The 20,494-nt window shown below is 40.7% G+C and overlaps 1 protein-coding gene across 1 annotated transcript in view; it reads left to right on the forward strand.

The window, feature by feature from the left end:
* COL9A1 (collagen type IX alpha 1 chain) overlaps positions 1-20,494 on the forward strand; it is a gene marked incomplete at both ends in the record, with an annotated part of 67,663 nt that overhangs the window by 13,107 nt on the left and 34,062 nt on the right. The window contains 12 exons of the mRNA XM_082048648.1: positions 4,849-4,926; positions 6,397-6,417; positions 7,519-7,593; positions 8,151-8,186; positions 8,289-8,351; positions 10,183-10,236; positions 10,859-10,894; positions 16,272-16,295; positions 16,604-16,657; positions 18,354-18,407; positions 19,949-19,981; positions 20,078-20,134. Of these exons, the coding sequence (XP_081904774.1) occupies positions 4,849-4,926; positions 6,397-6,417; positions 7,519-7,593; positions 8,151-8,186; positions 8,289-8,351; positions 10,183-10,236; positions 10,859-10,894; positions 16,272-16,295; positions 16,604-16,657; positions 18,354-18,407; positions 19,949-19,981; positions 20,078-20,134 (585 nt within the window). The remainder of the gene's footprint in view (positions 1-4,848; positions 4,927-6,396; positions 6,418-7,518; positions 7,594-8,150; positions 8,187-8,288; positions 8,352-10,182; positions 10,237-10,858; positions 10,895-16,271; positions 16,296-16,603; positions 16,658-18,353; positions 18,408-19,948; positions 19,982-20,077; positions 20,135-20,494) is intronic.

A 20,494-nucleotide genomic window follows, 5' to 3' on the forward strand; every position in this document is an offset into this window, starting at 1 on the left:
GAGTAATAGATAGAGTTCCATTAGAAACTATGGCTTGCATTTGAGCCTTTAGAAAGATTTATTCCAGGATTTCTGGAATGTTTTATGAAGGGCAAATTTTTATACAGGTTTACAGCTGCATTTCGACTTTTTTAGATAAAAAAGAAAACAGTTCTTTTTATCTAAAAGTAATTCAAATAATCCACTATAAACTCCAAGCAATACAAGATATATCATCATTTCAAAACTGAAAAAGAACTTATTTCCTAAACCATGTGTTTTCTATAGAAAGGTAAGGGCATTCATTTCTTCCTGCTCAAAGATTAACTGCTGTGAGACGATATAAATTGCCTTAGTTTCTGCAATTTCAGAGCCATTACCCCAATTTTGTCATAATAGACACTAAATACTTTGCTAGAAATGACATTTAATGCTGCTAACTAGTTCAGGGTAGCTGCATGACTTGTGATGCTGAAGAAGAAACTGCTTATCAATATTTGCTGAACGGGGATTAATTTACACCATAGAACAGATTATGTGTGTGAATTGTAAAAAGTCACGACTCAGGGTTTTTTCACCCTGTGAAATCTTACATTCAGAAGCCTGAGCCCCTGCTATGAAAGTCAGTAACACCAGAATTTGCTGTAATTTTGTAAGACTTTGAAAAAGATGCAAAGGGAGTGAAGCTCCAAAACCCATTACAAAGATGTAGAAAAATGGATAAAATGTGTTCAAAATAGCTCTAGAATGAGATATGTTTAAATATGTGTAGCTTACTCTTGGCCACTTAACAAAAGCACAGAGTTGATAGCAGACTCCCTGTAGAATAAGAATAGGTACCATTAACAAGGAAACTGTAGAAAACCTTTGCCTGAGAATTGCTGAGCTGAGTTGTACTTTCCCTGAAGGGGTGTCTTCCCCTGAATCACCCCCAAAGCACCAACAGCCCGGCCAGGCACAGGGAGCCATCTCTCCCAGAAGGGACTTGCAAACGTGCTCTGAGGGTCACGGTTTTCCTTAAAGCCTACAGCACTGCTGAATGCTTTCTTATGACTGACACTATGCTGAAAATACTATTCTAGATATTTAGGTCTCATTTACATCTAACCTTCACTTCTCTCATCTAAAGCACTAATAAGAGCTGAATTGCATAGTTGATACCGAGATGTGCAATGCTGTGGGCATTTGCAGGCATTTCTGCAGAACTTAAGAGGACAAAACAGTGAACAGGCAGACATAGCTGATCCAATTACATCTGTGCTGATTAAGAAATAGAGAATTAAATGGAAATCCTGTAGGAATCTTGGGAAATGGATGTCAGAAATACTGACCTACAGGTCTTAAACACCTCTTGGTCTTAAAGGATTACATTTTAATAACTTTGCTTTATGATTACCCTTGATTTATCTGAGGTTAATTTCTGAGAACTTTGTACCTGTAGTTCATCTTCAATAACACTTCGTATTTATATCAATAGAACAACTACATGAGACATCTTCAGAATAGTGGTGTTCTTTAAAACAGCTAAATATAATCAAAAGATTCTTGTGAAATATTGGTGAGGGAAAAGGTACCTTGACAGCAAGGCTAGGACATATTGGCCCTTCTCTCACCTCTTCAAAATCAGTTGGAGGCCAGTCACACCTTTTACTACATCGCCAACAAAAGAGTTCTATTTTTCATTTTAAAAAAGTCGAACAGGTTTAATCTCATTTTTTGATCTATATAGCCTCAAAACAGTAACAAAAGCTCTAAGCAAAAAAAAATCTACAGAGCAACACAGTTTATTTATTTTTTAAAATAATGCTGCCTGACTAGGGAACTGCGAACTAAGAAATGTCAAATTAAAGGTGCATGTTCAAAATATTTCAACTCCCTTTACATTCACATTACAGTACAGTGTTTTGTAAAAAATGTGAGGTATTTTTTCTGCATAGGAGGCCTGCTTCTTTTATTCAGAGTTTATTTTCCATGTGTCTTAAACTTGAGAGAGTACCAGGCCTTACTTAAGGCTCACCACTCAAATCCCATCTTGAACAAAACAAAGTGATTGGTTGGCCATTCAGGAACATTGGAAGAAAACATATGAGGCACTAAAAGGATTTCCTGGCAAGTTCCCACTGCAGCAATCACATAATCTCATTAATAAATTTATCTCTACTTCAATATTGATTATGTTCAAAGTTGAAAAACTGGATTCAGACTTTAAAAATGAATACTCATCTGTTAGTAGTGTTTTCTTAAGACACAGATATTGGCACTTGGACAGTCATGCATTGAAGTCTAACACAAGCTAGTAATTAGCATTTTATAATCTCAAATCTTTCTCATCTTAGTACAGAAGCCAAACACACACACCCCCCCAGAGAAAGAAGGAGAAAAAGAAACAAAAAAAGGCAATGATTATCTACATAAAAAAACCAGAATGTGCTGATGCAGATATTGGCTGCTGGTGATATGTCTTGAAAGTAATTTTTTTCAGTGTTTACAGATTTTGTACCACGTTACAAGTTGAAAGCACAGCTCAAGACTATCAATTTCAGTTACGGTTGTTACTGATCAGCCTTTTTTTGCATAACCTGTAACCAGATACTTTATTTCAGGCATCCATTCCTTCCTACTTCTCTCTAATATGGCTATTTTGACTTAAATGATTTGTCAGCACTGTTTAAGAGCTATGAAGCAAAAGCAGGCTCATTCGGTGGCATCTGTCCGCCTTTTCCACAAAGCCACTCTTTCTTTTTTACCACCTTCTGTCTCATTTACTTCCAAACTTACAGTTTCTGCAGTGTGAGAACCATTTCCACAGCCTTGCTCCTTCACTCTTGTGAATGAGAGAAGCATTCTAAGGAAAGAAGTATGGATCACAAAATTTCAGTTTACGTACAGATTAAATTTGTACAGGCAACCTTAATTACGGTATTTCCTAACTACTGAACAGATGACTCTTAAATTTCAATATTACTTAATATAATTTTAATTTAATGTTAAACATACAAACTGAAAAAGTAGAAAATCTGTCACTTAAAACCATGTCTATCTTGTTTTAAATCAGAAATAGATTATAAACTGATTAGAGGCAGTTATGGAGTTCTTTCTCTCTGCAAGTGAGCTTCAGACATGAATAACGTAGAAATTGAGGACTCAGAATCTAGTTGTATGGTATCATATAGGTATCATTTGATCCCAGTTTAATGCCTTTTTATGAACCCTGTTCTTCAGATTCCAGATACTCTCTTATTTTTATTATTGTATTGTTGCCTTGTAGTATTAAAATACAGTATACATTCAGTTCTTTAATATGTATATTATGACATTCAGTTGTCTATTATTAAGGACTGGGAAAGGTTTTAAAACCAGTATTGGATAAAGGAGGTAGAGAATCAACTCACAGATAGTGGTGTCAGATAACAGATAAAAGAAAGGTGAGTTCTGCCTCTTCTGTGCTATATTCTCAGCACTCTGGAAACTGATGACTGCAAAGCAAGCAGAACAGAGATGTGATAGTGAGGATTTCAGTAGTGGCAGCACTGAAGTGGTGAATGTGAAAGAAAAAAAAAAAAACAAACCAGCAACTTGTGGTTATGTGTATGTCTTGCAGAGATCTTAAAGGACTTCAGACTCAAAGCATATATTAGTTCTAGCAGTCAGTATACAATTAAGTGAATGTAAGCGTGATGGCAGGAAAGGAAAGCATCTCAGAATGACAGTTGGCCTTCTGCATCAGTTATGGGCTGGGACTGGAGAGACAAATGAGATATCCCAGAGGGAGCACAGAAGGCAGCCAGGAGGCACTGAGACATTATATTGTGGGAGGTCTGGTGGGGAGCTATTTTAGCTCAGTAGAATAAGAAGAAAGACTCAGAGAGGCAAAGAAATAAGAAGTGAAAGTACTGGAACACTCATTTTTATTTTCAGTTTCTCAGGGGGAAAAAAAAAAAAAAAGTCTGAGTATTTTCCATATGAGGGCTCTATGTTGTAACAAGAAACAAAGAATTCAACTCCTTAGCCATCCATAATGAAGAGAAAGCAATAGGAGCCTGTGAATTTTATCATCAAACCAAAAAAATCTCTTGATAAACCACTCATTAGTGGTTCATAAGCTAAGCTGATCCTGTGTGATGGGAAGGGAAAACAACCCAAGGCTTAAAACTTAGATACAATAAATATGCACAATTTAATATGCTTCTGGTACTTAAAATTCCACATGATGCACTATATATTGATGGATATACCTCTGAAGCTGGATGAGCTATTCAGTAACTTTCAGCAGAGGGTATGTTTTCTAATCTACATAGCACATCAAGAGAGACTCGGTTGCAGTCTCTGAGGTTTGCCTTAATCCTATGTTGTTTTCCAGTGCCAAATACAAATGTTCATGAAGATGTGAAATTCCGCAGATGTACATCACTCAGCTGCAGGCTGTTGGCAGTGTGCATATGATTGTGCTTTTTGAACTTCTCACACTTAGACCACATTTCAGTCCTCAGACCTACCATTCCTCATGGGCACAACTATCCACTTAGAGAAAATGATTTTTCCTGTCCTTTAATAAAACCATCATAGCACGAGGAAAAGTGTCTGTGCTTATAAAGAGCATGTAAAAAATGACGCATGATGAATCTCACCTTCTCTTTAAATCTCTCAACAGGTTTATGTCCCATATTTAAAAGTTCTCCAGAGTTAGGGGTGGGAGAGCACAGGGTGGGGCATTAATCTGGACTGAGCTCTCCAATACATCCATCGCTATTAGCATGAAACACCTACCTCTTAAAACGTGTCAATAGCTGACCAGTGTTCCTCCTACTACACCCTCGGCCAGTGCGACCCCTTGACCCGAATTAACGTGATCTTTATCTGCTTTGCCAGTTCGAAATCCAGTGGATGCTGATTCACTGCGACCCACTGCGACCCCAGCGCGAAGCCTGTGGCGAGTTGCCGGCCCGGGTGAGCGCCCTGTCCTGCCGTGCCCTGCCAGCCCCTGCCCTGCCTGCCCCTGTCCTGCCCTGCCAGCCCCTGCCCTGCCTGCCCCTGTCCTGCCCTGCCTGCCCCTGTCCTGCCCTGCCTGCCCCTGTCCTGCCCTGCCTGCCCCTGCCCTGCCCTGCCTGCCCCTGCCCTGCCCTGCCTGTCCCTGTCCTGCCCTGCCTGCCCCTGCCCTGCCCTGCCTGCCCCTGCCCTTCCTGCCCCTGTCCTGCCCTGCAGCCCCTGCCCTGCCTGCCCCTGTCCTGCCCTGCCTGCCCCTGTCCTGCCCTGCCTGCCCCTGCCCTGCCCTGCCTGCCCCTGCCCTGCCCTGCCTGCCCCTGCCCTGCCCTGCCTGCCCCTGCCCTGCCTGCCCCTGTCCTGCCCTGCAGCCCCTGCCCTGCCCTGCCCTGCAGCCCCTGCCCTGCCTGCCCCGTCCTGCCCTGCCTGCCCCTGCCCTGCCCTGCCTGCCCCTGCCCTGCCCTGCCTGCCCCTGTCCTGCCCTGCCTGCCCCGCCCTGCCTGCCCCTGTCCTGCCCTGCCTGCCCCTGCCCTGCCCTGCCAGCCCCTGTCCTGCCCTGCCAGCCCCTGCCCTGCCCTGCCTGCCCCTGCCCCGCCCTGCCTGCCCCTGTCCCGCCCTGCCTGCCCCTGTCCCGCCCTGCCTGCCCCTGCCCTGCCCTGCCTGCCCCTGCCCTGCCTGCCCCTGTCCTGCCCTGCCAGCCCCTGTCCTGTCCTGCCCTGCCTGCCCCTGTCCTGCCCTGCCCCTGCCCTGCCTGCCCCTGCCCTGCCCTGCCTGCCCCTGCCCTGCCTGCCCTACCACCCCCGCGCCCCTGCCCTCCCCCGTCCCGCAGCAGCCCACAAGGGGCCTCGCTTTTTGTCCCCCTTTCTGGGTCGAGATGCCTGTTTTTACCTTACCTGCCTGGAATTCGGTGCCTTTAGAAATCCAACCCCCTAGAGCAGCTGCAGCAGCGGCCTCATTTTAACCCTTCCGTGACTTGCTTTCTGTGCCCCCCTCGCCCGCCGCCTGGGTGGGAGGCCTCTGGAAGCTGTGCCTGGCAGACGGGAGGTATTTTCGCAGCCGCCCGCCCGCAGCTGTCGCCTTACCGGGGAGCCTGGCGGCGGGGAACCCGAGTCGGGGGGAGGGTGCCCCAAGGTGAGGGTCGGTGCCCCAAGCAACAGCAGCAGGGCAAAGGGTTAAGGCGCTGCTGGCATTCAGTCCTCCCCCTCCCAGCCTTCAGCTTTCCTCCAGTCCCCTCCCCAAGGCGCCAGCGAGCAGTGAGGGGCTGCAGCGGGGCTCACCTTTCGGCCGCCCGTCCCAGCAGCCGCAGGCCGGTCCCTCCACCGCCATGGCCCGGGCTCTGAGGGGCCTCTTGCCCCTGGGGCTTTTCCTGCAGGTTGTTTGCCTCTGCCTGGCTCAAGTAAGTTTATTCTGACTTTTGACTGTTTTTCTCCCATGCAGATAAGCCAGACGGTAATCGAGGTAAGTGTGAGGGAAGGGACGGTGCTCTGTGCTCATGGAAAGGGTGTGGGTGATGGGAGCCTGAAGGCTGCTCTCTGTCATGCCCTGACCCCGAACCCTTGGATGGTTTTCGACCCTTTTCTGCCGCCCAGTAGCTGTAGCTGACCCTGATGTGGTGCTGACAAAAGGCGAGTTGACCACGGGGCGGTGGGTGTCGTGTGTGTGTACATGGTGCTACCTGGTGGGCACCAGCCAGGCACCCGGTGACAATGGCAGGTCTTGAGCCCCATCTACAAGTACTGCTGGATGGATTGCTACTGGGAAGACTGGTGTGGGGAGGAAAGTGTCCACAGCAGCAGCACAGTGGGGAGCGAGGGGCAGGCGCAGGGCCCCCGCAGGCCCGGGTTACCCTCCCCTCACAGAGCACCGTTGTGGGGCTGCGGCCGGAGCTCGCTCCGAGGAGAACAGAGCCCCCCATTATTGGGACGGAGACCTGTAAAAGCCTTTCTCTCTGTTTCCACGGGCTGGTGGCGCCTCCCGCCTCCCCCTCGGGAGCCCGGCGCTTTGAGAAAGTGCCTCTGTAGATGCTAATGAAACCCTGAGGAAACAGGCGAAACTGCCGAGCCTGGCAGTAGGGATGGGGTTGTTTTAAATCTTCTTTGCTAGCACAAACTCTTAGGAAGACTGTATCCTTTGTGTCAGCTGAATGAGTAATTAGAGTAGCTTGGTGGATTTCAGTGTTTGATTCGCAAAGATCGCTCCTTATTTCTGCCAGCCTGTTGTGTTCATACCATGTTCAGATCCTGCTGGGGCAGGGGGTCGATCCCCCTCCACCTTGCCCTGGCCCTGCCAGCATTGCCAGGCCTGGGGAGGGGGGTTGAACACTTCATCCCCATTCTGCCCATGAGGGGAGTGTTGCTGGTCATCGCAGCGACAGCTAGGGTGGGATATAGGGTCTGTGGGTTCTGACATGCGTGGAGTGAGGACACGGCTCCTCATCACAACTGTGACCTCCTGATTGACTTGTAGAAGCCACCTCTCATTGTGCCAGTCCCCTTGCACTGATTCTTGCAGGTTTGCCAGGATCTAATTGCTCCTTTTTCTTTTTTTACTCCTTGTCAGAGAGGTCTCCCTGGTCCACCAGGCCCGCCAGGTCCACCGGGGCCACCAGGAGTTCCCGGTATTGATGGCATCGATGTAAGTGTTTCCCATGCTTTGCTTAGGAAATGCCTGGAGCTGTACCTGCATTGTCCTCATGGTCAGCATTTGACCCCAAGGAGTTTGGATTTGGCTGCAGATCCATGTAGGAATTGATGAGGCTCACACTCCATAGCAGGATGGGTTGAGGGGAGCAGGTGGCCTTTCAGATTATCTCAGATATGAAAAAAACAGGATTATTTATTTTATGTAATCAGCATCATATGCTATGATTGTTTGCCTTAAATGGGGTGTAGAGCTTTTATAATTCTGAGCTGAAAAGGGATTATGTAGTATCGCTCATACTAAGGCATGATAAGGTTTTGTGGTGTCGTTCCCAATAGGAGCTACCATGTATTTTCCCCCAGTTCCTGTCAGAAGTTTCTGTGATTATTTCTGTTAGCCTGTAACAGAGATCATGTGGGTTTAATATTAATTTCCTACAGTAAAATCAGTTTAGCATTATTCTTGATAATCTGTAAATCAGTGTTTTTCATGAGGGATCATGAAAGGTCACCGTAACTCTGACTAATACCTTCTTATTCATATCTTGTTAGGGAGAGAGAGGTCCGAATGGCCCCCCAGGTCCACCGGTAGGTGATTTCAGCTACTTTGCATTTGATCCCATGAGTTTTTGAGTTTTGTTTCCACTTCCCTCTCTGAAACATGTTTAACTGTCCATTTAAATCCTGAAGGGTCCAGATGGGGATGCAGGCAAACCTGGATCCCCTGGCCTGCCTGGAGAGCCGGGAGCTGATGTGAGTACACTTGATTTTCTGGAATTTCCTCTTCCTTTTATTTTTCCTTTTCTAAGAAAAATACCTGGTTTTAATCTGTTTCTGTAGATGCATGACCTCCTTTTGAAGTCTCTGGCTTTCTCACAGCTGCCAGTGAGGCAGCTGGCCTCCTCTGGGCCTGCGGTGGTTGATGCCTGAAAGGGTGTGTGGAGGGGGTTTAGCCCTCATTGCCTAAAATGGAGAAAATGCGAAAAAGAAAAAAATTAGACCAGCCCTATAGACCTGATGTTACGGTGAAACGTTACTAAAAAACCAAATAAACAACCTCCCAGACTTCAGCCACCGCAGAGCCTGCACCTGCTGATGTATCTTCCTTTCTCTGTGGAGAATAATATAGAAGAATAAAGTTCAACATCATCTGGTGTTGATGGCCTGTTAGGTTGTGTCTCTTGAATAAATTAGTGGAAATAAAAAACAACTTCATACATTTTTGGGAAACTCTTTGATATTTCTCTTGAGAGCAGTGTTTGAAAGCATGTCTTGCTATGAAGCAAGATTATTGCATTAGTACTTAGATCTTATGCCAGGAGGTAGGCAAGCTTATGTCTAATTTACGTAAGTGGTAGAATACTTTTATAATTTAAAACATAAAAAATAAAGACTATATACAACAAACTGGTTTATTAGAGAATATTGCAATTTATGTAAGTGAAAAAGCCTAATATTTATTAAAGATTGCAATACTGTTAGAGGTTAATTTTTAGTTTGCTTTTGAACAGAAGTTCAGTGGATGTGGAGCTGGAAGAGTCTTTAGTTAAACTGTTTGAATTTCAGATCTGTAAGAGGAAATGGTCTTGCCTTGCATGGTACATCATACTACTTCTTTTTCTCCTGAAAATAATACAAAACCACAACCCATTTTTACATGTCAAAAACTCATAAGCAGATTTTTAAAAAATAACGGCTTCTTCTGATTTTCGCTTAAGGCATGGTTTTGCTTTCTTTGCCAGAATTCATGGTAACACAATCATGTAAAACATAATGTTTTAAACTCAGCTTTTGATATTTGTTCACACTTGCGAATTCCTGCATATTAGTGGATGAGTGAAACTGTAGTACTAGAAAACTGTGTTCTGGAATGCTGAGCCTGCCTTTTTTTTTTTTTTTTTCACTTGAAGACAAAACATGGGACTTTTTTGTACTCCCACTGTGCATTCAGCTTTTAATTGGGGTTTTAGATTTATAATAACTTCTTACATGTTTAATTGGTGAGGCAGTTCTGACTTCTTAAATCTCATTTTTTTTTCACAAACTATTTCAATGTCAGGTTTAATAGACTGAGTAAAGATACTGTACAGTAATTGCTTGTAATGATCGTGTAAGCTTTTGAAAGCAAATTATCAGAGAAAACAAGGCTTTTCTTATTAATATCTGGGAATTTTGAAGCCATGTAAGATGGTTAAAAATTTGGAAACAAAAGAAAACAAAAGAACTCCAAATAAATTCATAGTTATAATAACATGGCTGCTTTTTAATTTTAACCATCTGAACAAGTATGGTTCAAAAACTAACTTTTTTCTTTTCCTGTGAGATCTCATTTATTTTAATTATGATTTAACTGAATAATTTTTGAAGGATAGATATCACAGGCACCGATGTTCGTCACCAGAAGCTAGTACTTTGAGCTTGGGCAGTTTTATCAGTGCGTGTAAATAGGCATCTGAATTGTAACTCTCCTGCAGCTACTGATCTCATTTGATAGCTTCATTATTCTATCTTTTAGAATGTTTTCTGCTGTGATTAAGAAAACCACGTAGCCTTTGCATTAACATTTTATATGTTGCTTCCAAAGGGACTCACAGGACCTGATGGCTCACGTGGAGCCCCGGGACCAAAAGGACAGAAAGTAAGAACAAAATTATGCATGAAACTATGTGTGTTCTTTTATTTTTTTAAGCAAGATTTTTTTTTTTTTGTCTCTAAGCAACTAATGCAGTGCTGCAGCATTTCTTACAGTATTAAAACATCTATAGAATAGAGACACACTGGGCCCTTTTCACATAGTACAAAGCAACTTCCATTCCCCAGGCAGCAGTAAGGAATGGTGGGGTTACATTGGTGACATTAATGTTGAGCATCTTCAGTAATGGTGAGGCTCTTTGCATCTTGTAACGTAATTATGTCATAGTAACACCCAGTGGGAACCTGTACAGTGAAACTTGACTTTATCAGCAATCAGAGACATGAAATACACATCAGAAGTCAGAGTAACCAAAATGTCTGAGTTGTTTGGTGGGTTCTTTTTGGGGAAAAAAAAAACGCTTGAGGCTATAGATTTTTAATATTGAGAAAGTTTTTCCTTTCTATCAAGTCTCACTGAAACCAACATAGCCTTAAAAATTGAATAGTACTTTGCAGAATATGTACACTAAATGATACCCTCCAAAAGATGAGGGCATCTTCCTGTATGTTGTTTACAAAACTTTATGCTAATGCCTCTTGAAAAATTCAATTTTTGTCTTTTAAAGGGTGAGCCAGGACTGCCAGGTGCTCGTGGATTGCCGGTGAGTAATACATTTAGTATATGAAGAGGCTTTTAAGACCTTAAGATCAGTATGAAGAATTCTTTCCATTAAATGTAGTGAAGAAGAGCCAGAAACTATTTCTGAGGTTTCAAAGAACTCATGAGATACTAAAGTACTATATTAAGGAACCTTTTTGCCTTTATATCAAAGTGTGCAGGTATTACTGAAAGGATGTTTGGTTTGTATGCTATAGAAAAGCACTGTGTGTGATGTGGTCACAAGTTTTGGACACTTAACTTTGTTTTCCATCTCTTTGTGAAAATGCTGTAGAGGTGGGAGAGCTCATGTTTTATTTGCATAAATAAGTCTACAGTTATTTTTGTTTCAGCTCCTTGCCATGTGTTTAAATTGGGTCACTGAAGTGTAAATGTTATATTGGCCTTCCTGTGCTGTTCCATATGAAAACAAGACAAAATATGAGAAAAGACATGTGAAGAGTACTGTTCCACTTGGCAAGCAGATGCATTTAATATCCATCTTTTGGGGCTGAAAATAAATGTGAATTTTAGGAATCTTACAGGGTTGAAGAGGTGACTGATGGTTGGGATGCAGAAGCTTAGATTGTATAAGAAACCAGGAAAAAACTAAAGGAAAATGAGTAATGGAACAAGATGACTAACTTGAAATTGTAATAGGGCTGCACATAATTAAAATTTAATTAAGAATTAGATAAATATTGGATGAATTAACATAATTAAATAGAAGAGGCATTGTATTTTGATACAGCACTACTTGCCATGAAATTCTGTATCTTTGACTATATCTTTGTATTTTTGACCCTGTCCCATTAACTAATTAAATTTATATTAAACAACCATTTTGATGTTAGGCCAGGGGGGAAATTATAGTGTTATTCTTGAAGATATTGCATTATAGACATGTTCAAACTCAAGATGAATCATTCTATGTGGACTTTTGCATTTAATTTTCATGGATGCTTTTTCTTACCTAAAAATTTGGAAAAGAGGTAATACTTTTATAATGGCTGCTCAATCTGTAGACTCATTATATGAACTGAATTGAGTCACAAAATTAGCAGAACTGATGTAGCTTCTATGTAGACTGAAAGCCCTACATTTTTTCTGTTAGGGATTCAAGCATCTTTGGTTTTGTTTGTTTGTTGTTTGTTTGTTTGTTTCCTTTCAAATAGATGGGAAAATAATTTCTGGGTCATTTGCAATGCATTTTAAAATGTGTATCCAGGATGAAAATATCACTTAACTTTTTCAAATATGTTAATCAGATGATATGAGAAAAGTGTACCTGAAAAGAAGTACTATGGGAGAGGAAAAATCAGGGAATTAAAACTGAATTGCTGAAATACTAGGTTAAAATACTGTGGTATTTTAGCTTGCCAACTGAAATAAAAACTGACTTAGCAAAAATAGGCGTGAGTTTACTTCAACATTAACAAACTAATGTGAGAACGAATAATTTAAGGGCCTTCATAAAAAAATGGGTATATTAAATACGTATAAAGAGGGTTAATCTCAACTTAGAAGTAGAGATGTTACTATGGGAAAGCAGCAAACTGGACCAACTTGTCAAGGTAGAATGCTGATCCCATTCAGAGCAGTGCTTAACTGATTTGGGACTTTTGTGACTATATTTTGAGACTGTAAAAGCAATAAATCTGATGAGATTTTGCACCTTTGTTTGAAGTTTAGTGATTTTTTGTTTACCCTGAGTCTTTCAGTCTTAAGGTGATAATGCTTAAGTGCACTCCAATAGGGATTGCCTTTGGAGTTGTTCTGCCTCTGCTTAATAAGCAACTGGACCTTGTATTTAAGGGTGAATCTGCAGGAATATTTTTTTTATGAGGAAGTGAGAATTCTTAGTTATTTAAAGGTAAAGAAAAGATGGATATACTTAGTCATCTTGTGTCATGACCCTTCTAATTATTAAGGTTAAGATTAATCCTTAGAGCTCACATTTTTGGAAGAAGCCTAGGGATTAATTTTTTAGCTCCTTGGTTGTTAACCCATATATGCCGAATCCATATGGAAAGATTAATGCCCAAAATAAAGCTCTTGGGGAAATTCCATTTATACAGGTTTTCCTTTTGATGAATGGCATTAAGCTGCTGAAGAAATAGAGCAGTTAGTGAAGTTTTTCAAAATGGCCAATACAGGTCATGTCTCCTTTAGTGAAATTAAATTTAGAGTAATGAAATCTGGGGAAAAAAAAGTGTAAAAGCGGTAGTGCTGGAGTGTGATGGTTCTAATTCTCAGATTCAGAGATTCTTTGATAAGTTCTTACTACAAGTGTAAAGTAATGGGACTGCTTAACCTTGGCAGGTCCTTGGTTTGATCCTTGAGACCTCCTTTTCCAGAAACACAGTGGTATTTTGGTGTAATTATGCACTGCTTTGAATTCACTTAGTTGCCTTTTGGAAGTGGAGTAGTCTCTGGATGATTGTCCAAAGACTTCATTTGTCACAAAAAACCTTGCTTAAGTTGTTAAAATGCTCAGTGTAAACAGTCAGAAGCCTTGGCTACAACATTAATTAGTTTTAAATTGTTATTACTGTTTTACAAGCTCATCTAGTGGAATTTATTGGCCACGTTAGGACTTAAGGGTAACCAAAAGAATAAATATTAAGTATCTAAAGTTTTATATACATAATTTGATTTTCTGCTTCTGTCTCCCATTCGTCCCCAGAATGTATTCTGGTGATCTTCAGTTATCTTTTTTTACTCTCTCTTTCCTCTATTTTTTTCTGCTTCATAATTTATTTTTAATTTATTCTCTTTATCTCATTTCTTTTGTGGATAGTCTCTCAAATGATAGATTTAGAAAATTAGTATAATACTTCTGATTAATTCAAGTAATTTACCACTAAATACACTGATGTCTCTGATCTGGCCCTGGTAAAACTGGACCTGGGGTTGCTACATTCAGTGTATATGTTGCACCCTTCAGCCCATTCTCTCTGCTAAGTTCCCTCTAACTTTTCTATTAGATGATATATTGCTGGTGTTTTACAGATCTGACATACGGGTAGGATTGTATGTATTTAGTGATAGAGAAATTGAAAATATTGTAAGGTCTACTAAAGCACAGCTTCCAGCACAGGGTACACATACAAATACTGGTATGTGACTCTTTGTGGTGGATGGCAGTGGGTCCGTGCTGACAATGGGAGGTACTAACCAGATCTACAGGGTGAGTGTCCCTGGTCCAGGTGGTTACAGATGGGGTCCTGCCCATGCCCCCACACTCCACATGCTCTGTGGGTCAGATAAACACCTCCAAAGCAGGCAGCAGGTATCTGGGAACCTAAGGCTGCAGTCCCAGGCTGTGTGGAGAGGCTTCTCCTTTAGGACACGGGCAGAGAGGGGAACATGGGCAGCTGGATGGGATCATTAACTGCTCTGTGTAGGTCCTATTAGAGAAGTTCCTTTTCCTTAGGCTTCCTGCTGCAGAGACTCAGACATGGATTCCAGACATTCTTCTTAAATAAATACTTTATTTGCAAAGTGCAGCATTGAGCAGCTGAAGCTGGGTGCCTCCTGAAGAAGGACCCACAGCAGAAAAAAACTGGAGAAAATTGTACCCCCACAATCCAAGTCCCCACCTGCCGTGCGTTGCGCCAGACCAATTGCAGAATTAGAGTCTGGGGTCTCCCTGTTCTTCATTGGATCTCTTCTTTTTTGTCAGGTGGGCTGTCAATTACAGCTCTGACCTTCAGTTGCTATTTTGCACCTGCAACTGGAGAAAATAAGTTTTTGGTAATACCCAAAACATTATTCTGTTAGACACCATTCTGTTCCTTTATTTATCTCCAGAGACGCAGCTCCCCTTATCTTCTAGCTTGAAGACTCTGAGGCCTTTTTTGCTTAACAAAGCAGAAAGTTCAAAGGTTCATAGCTTGCAGAAGTTATACTAAGCAAATTTACTTATGGTAAGCAAGTTCTGTAGAAGTAGTTTCTAAACAAATTCTATTAGAAGCAGTATACCAAATAATTCAACAAGCTAGGGCAGTCTATTCCCTAACAGTCCTCACTGGACGATTGCCCTGGAGCTCTCAGCTCCACGAGTTGGTCTGCTTGCAGGGAGTTCATGGCCAGAAGACTGGAGTAGCCGGGTGAGGGAGAGGCATGGATTGCTGGGGTACAGCCCCTGCTGTTTGGAGTCCTAATTAGGCTGGTGAGGGGATGCAACGGACTGGGAACAGGAGGGGAATGGATTCTCCTGGGCCCGTGTGTGGGCTGGACACAGGAGCTGTAGCTGTTTCTTTTGGTATCACTGATGTTCCCTGCCACTGCTAGGAGCAGATTAGCAAGGGGTACTCCCATGAGATCCTGCAGGTAGTTGGCATCTCTTTCAGAGGCTGATGGTATTATAATATCAGATATGTAGTGCAATGAAAGTTTAATTTTTGTAGTAAAATATAGACATACAATGAAATACAGCCAAGGAACATTAAGTAATAGCAAAGGAATTATGTAGGTTATGCAAGATGGAAAACTTTACTTTCTGCTGTGTATTAAATGATTAAAATGGAAGAACTCTGATAAATGCATGAAATTTTCCTGGTGTTATACCAGGTTTTCTAAAGACAACCTTGCAGATACAATCCTGGTGTGATGTTATGTGACTTTTAAGCTTTGCTCAGCCTGGATGCTTTATTACTTCAAATCTCCTAAAGAGGTTTGTGATTTTATATGCCAGTGTTTCATACACATCACTGACACTGTTCTCCATAAAATTATCCATTTGCTTTAGCAATGCAAGACTGAGGGAATTGTTTTCTTGGAGGAAGTGTATTATCCAAATAGGCAGAAACACATTTAAGTCTTGGACACTTCTCATTGAATGATTCAGAGAAATACTAATGGAAAATATAAACAAGAACAGTTTGGTGTTCTTTCTGATTATCAAAAAGCTCTAGTTTAATGGATTTACACCTCAGGGAAGCATTGGCAAAAAAAAACCAAACCAAAACAAACTCCCAAAAACCCACTAAAAAGGACCTCTTTTATTATCAGTTTAAATGCACTGTTAGAAAGAAATTATAGAATAGATGTTTTTATCATGGTACTTGATAATTAGCTAAACCCAAAGGCTTTAATGTCTTCATTCCTTCGTGGAAGTATATGTGTTTGTAAATATGTGTAAATAAATGCTACTGCAAGGCAACTTAATAAATAATTTATTTTTTCTCCTGAAACTGATTACCTAATAATAAAATTGATATTTAGCATTAGTTAAACATGTTTTCAAAGTGATTTTGCAGAATCAAACATCGTGATTTTTGTAATTTTTTATCCCAAATACTCCATTCTTGGCAAACAGCCTGACTAGGTGTGGAACCTTCCTCACATTTCTGACCTCTTTTTTTCATCTTTCACAGGGCAAGGGGCTTCTTGGACCACCTGTAAGTATCAATTTTACAATTCATAAATATACTGATTAATGAATCTGTTTAAATATTCAATAAAGCTATTATACTATAATAAAAAGCAATTCAGTGACAAAAGAGACTTTTAATCCTGATGTTTTAGGTCTATTATGTGTGCTTTCTTCAGCTACTATGGAGGTTACTTACGCCTGTGGTATATGGGGTAGGAATACTGGTGTCTGATGTCATAGTTGGTTGTTTCAGAGAGTTAAGTTTCACCCCTTGGATGCTTGTTATAGAAGTATTGTATGGTCTAAAAATACTTTTTAACTTGGTTGTTACAGGGTCCAGCTGGTGCAGCAGGACTTCCTGGGGAAGTGGGTCATGCTGGTCCACCTGTAAGTACTACCATGTTTGCTAAAAATGTAGGTTTATTCAATTACTAGAAGGTACTTATAGAAAAAATGAATAATTACTGTGCCATTTAAACACTATTTGGATCATAACCGCACTTGAAAACATATTTTTTTCCTCTACAGTGATCACTGGTAGAGGAAAGATTGTGTTTGAAGCTCATCAGAAATAAGGAACAATTAATAGCATGAAGTCAGGAATACCCATTAGGTTAGAATTAAATGCTTCGTATAGTGTCCCATACTCTACTTCCCCTCTTACTCAAGGAAAGCTAAAATTGAACAGCAAACCTGTCAGAAATACAGGAAATGTAAATCTGAACATTATGTTACTCCTCCTTCTCACATACACGTTATGGTACATGACCACATGCTATTTCTGTTTTCCATTTGCATATCAGTGTGCATGGCAATTCAGTATTTCTTCTTAGTCTCATTTTAAGTATGACTCCATCTACTGACATTACCGTTACACTGTGCACTCAGTTTCAGCACGTGGTCATATTTTGACTCCATATTTTACCACTGAAATGCAAATTGAAACCAAATGTTATTTTTTTACTTGAAATCTGAAATAGCATAAAAATTTTCTTTAAGGAAGCCTACTTTTAAATGCATACCTCTCCCTGTGTGTTGTGCTCAGTCACATAAATTAATATAGAAATATTAAAAACTGCCAATTTGTTTCAGAAGATGATGCATCCAGCTCACTGCCATGTCTGTAGCAAGGGCAATAATGGGTACCTAGGGCAGTGTATGGGCTATTGGTGAAATGACATTTTTCTGTCATACTGTTCCACATTCTGGCACTTGGCAGTTCAGAAACAGCCTGAATCAGAAATTGCATCTGTGCTGCTTTATTCAAAAGCTGTACGTGAGCTGATCCTCCGTTAATGTAGTCAGTCCCTTTTTGAATCCCTTTATATCATGAGCCTCCACAACACGTTGTGCTAATGAGTCCAACAATGTAATTATACCTTGTGTGGGAAAGAAATATTCCTTTTTAGTGTTTTTAAAGATATGGCTCTATAACTAACACATTGTGAGAATTACTGAACATTTTTTCTATGTGCATCTTCTTAATTTCCTGTATGATTTAATAACATATCAAAGACAATATGGAAATAACAGTATTAAGTTAAAAGGTGATTCCTGTCAGAATATTATATTTATTTACATTAAAAACATTCAGAAAAAATAATTTGCAGAGGTTCTGTGTTGTCTTCCGAAAGCACTGGACATCAAAACTTCACAAACAGGAGAAGATTCTGACTTGATAAATTCATCTTGGGCTCTGAAAAAGGGGATTCTTTTTCTCTCTGCTATTTGGACATTTTTGCCAGTTACTAGGATTCTTTTAATTCAGAGCTTAATTAGCAGTTATGAGACAGAGGAGTGCATAGATAATCCTGTGTTCAGTTGTTTCAGCTTTTTAAAGAATCTGAAAATTTATTGGGTTTTTATGTGGCTCTTATTCCACAACATGGCTCCCATTCTACTAAAAAAATCACTTTTCCCATGCTACTGTGGGACTTGTGTTGTGGGTTTATGTTTTAATTGGCTACCTAGCCTGTCCTTCTGTAGCTACTTAGTTTCTCACTGTTATTGTGTTGTATGAATACGTAACTTATGGTTGACATTATTACTATGAATCAACAAAATTATATTACCCTTTTTTTAGGGAGATCCAGGAAAAAGAGGGCCACCAGGGCCACCAGGACCACCAGGCCCTCCAGTAAGTGATTGACTTTAATAGGTGCTAATGTCTGAATTATAAATTGTTGGTGCTTGAACAAAACTCCTCCTCAAGTCCTACAGCTGAATACTGACTTCAGGATTTCAGCAGGCTATGTTTATTCCTATTGTCTAGAGGCTTGTGTTCAAAGCCTGAGATACAACTCATTTAATCATATCAACATTCAGTCTTCCACTTAGAGAGTTTCTAGCCTTCATGGTTATAAAAGATAGTTTGAAATGCAAACTGTGTAATTTCTGTCATGACGTTTTCCCATTTTTGCAAATGGTCTTAAACTGTAACTTTTACAGGTTTTAAACTTCCCTGTGTATTATAATATTACTGTAAATGTAGTCTTTGTTGGACCTCACCAGTAGTATTTCAGCAGAGGTACTCTTTTCTTTATTAAGAGGAGAAAAAGTTAATATTTGGCTCACGAGCAAGAAATATATGCTCCCAGGTGGGTTAAGTTCTAATGTCTTTTTTGCAACCAGGCCTGCTACTTGCAAGGGATATAAAAAAACTTTATACCAGTGCTTTTCCTCTCTAGGGGAATGGTTATCTTCTTTGAGCCCCTTGGGAGGAGGAATGTGTGTTATGCCTTTGTCTTGCGGCTATTTACCTGCCCAGAGAGATCAAATGGAGCATTTGCCAGACACATCAGAGGCTGGGTGCTGTGAAATGCAAACTGCTGGGAAACGCATGTCATACTAATATCTTTTTAAAGCTGTACTGTTCCTCTGATGGACAGACCCTAAATCTATATGCTTTACTTATCCATGTTTCTTTTTTTCATGAAAGTTGCCAGAGAATTGGCAGAGGAATTGTAAAAAATGTGAATGGTATCATAGAGAGGAATATTGATGAAATAAGTAAAAAGGAATTCTCAGTAGTGGCATATGCTACTTCTACTTTTTGACAGTTTTATACTTTTTAGATTTCTGAAGTGCCACAATCCCGCTCCAGTTGATGACATTATGGACCTAAACATACCCTTAGCTTTTTCATTTTTTTAATCCTTCTCTATAAGAGGAGATCAGTTCATTACTTAATCTCCCCTGTGCTTCTTTCTGAAACTGTGTGCTCAGTCTCACTGGACTTTAAAGAATCCAGTTGCTGCTGCGAAATTATATTTCTCCCTGTTGTGCCTCATAAGCCTCCCATTAGCTTCCATCAAGTATTTGATTTAATGTGAGGAATGGCTTCTCCCCACTGAGTCCATGTCATTGTACACTGAGGTCTAGTTTATTGCAATTCCATTAACTGACAGTCTTCTCACTTGTCTACTAATACTTCTGTTGTTCTCTGTAAAGATCTGAATCTTTTGCTGGATGGCAGTAAGTTGAAAAAGTAAAAGTTATCTTTATTACAGAAATGGTCTTCAGTTCTGTTTTTCATGTCAGAAATCTTTTGGTTAATTATACTTTTGATTCCAGCTTTAGATAACAGTATTTTCTGTTTTATCTAATGGCTACCTTGTCTAATGAGTCAGGTCTGGTTATTTCTCTTTTACTAACTTTGATTAATTTAATTTAATTTAGGGAACAATTGGCCTGCAAGATGGTGACCCATTGGTAAGATAGCTGTCCACTTTTTTTTTTTTTTTTTTAAATAATCTCAGACAACATTATTCAAACTCTGTGGTACTAACTATGTGGATCCTTTTACAGTGTCCTAATGCTTGTCCACCTGGCCGCCCAGGACATGCTGGCTTAATGGGAATGAAGGTAGGACAGTTGGTTTGTTCAAGCATTCCTTACAGAGATGCTGTCTCAAAACACTAGGGATGGTAATTGCTGGTTTGACAGAAGGGAAGTTCACTGTTAATTTCAGAAAACATTGCATCAGTGTGGATGCTTAGGGTTATTTCAACTCTTGACTGTCAAAACAACCTCTCTTTGTAGAAATCTCTTACTGCTGCTGTAATCTTCAGTGTAAAATTTATGCAGGCTACTGAAAGGATTAGAGCATGTGAAGGATTTCTTCATTCTCTTTCTGGACCATTTGTAGTCTGTGAATTGTATGAGGTTCAACAAGGCCAAGTGCCGGGTCCCGCACTTGGATCATAACAACCCCAGGCAGCACTA

The sequence above is a fragment of the Streptopelia decaocto genome (assembly GCF_964273445.1).
Source record: "Streptopelia decaocto genome assembly, chromosome: 3".
Classification (NCBI taxonomy): Eukaryota; Metazoa; Chordata; class Aves; order Columbiformes; family Columbidae; genus Streptopelia; species Streptopelia decaocto.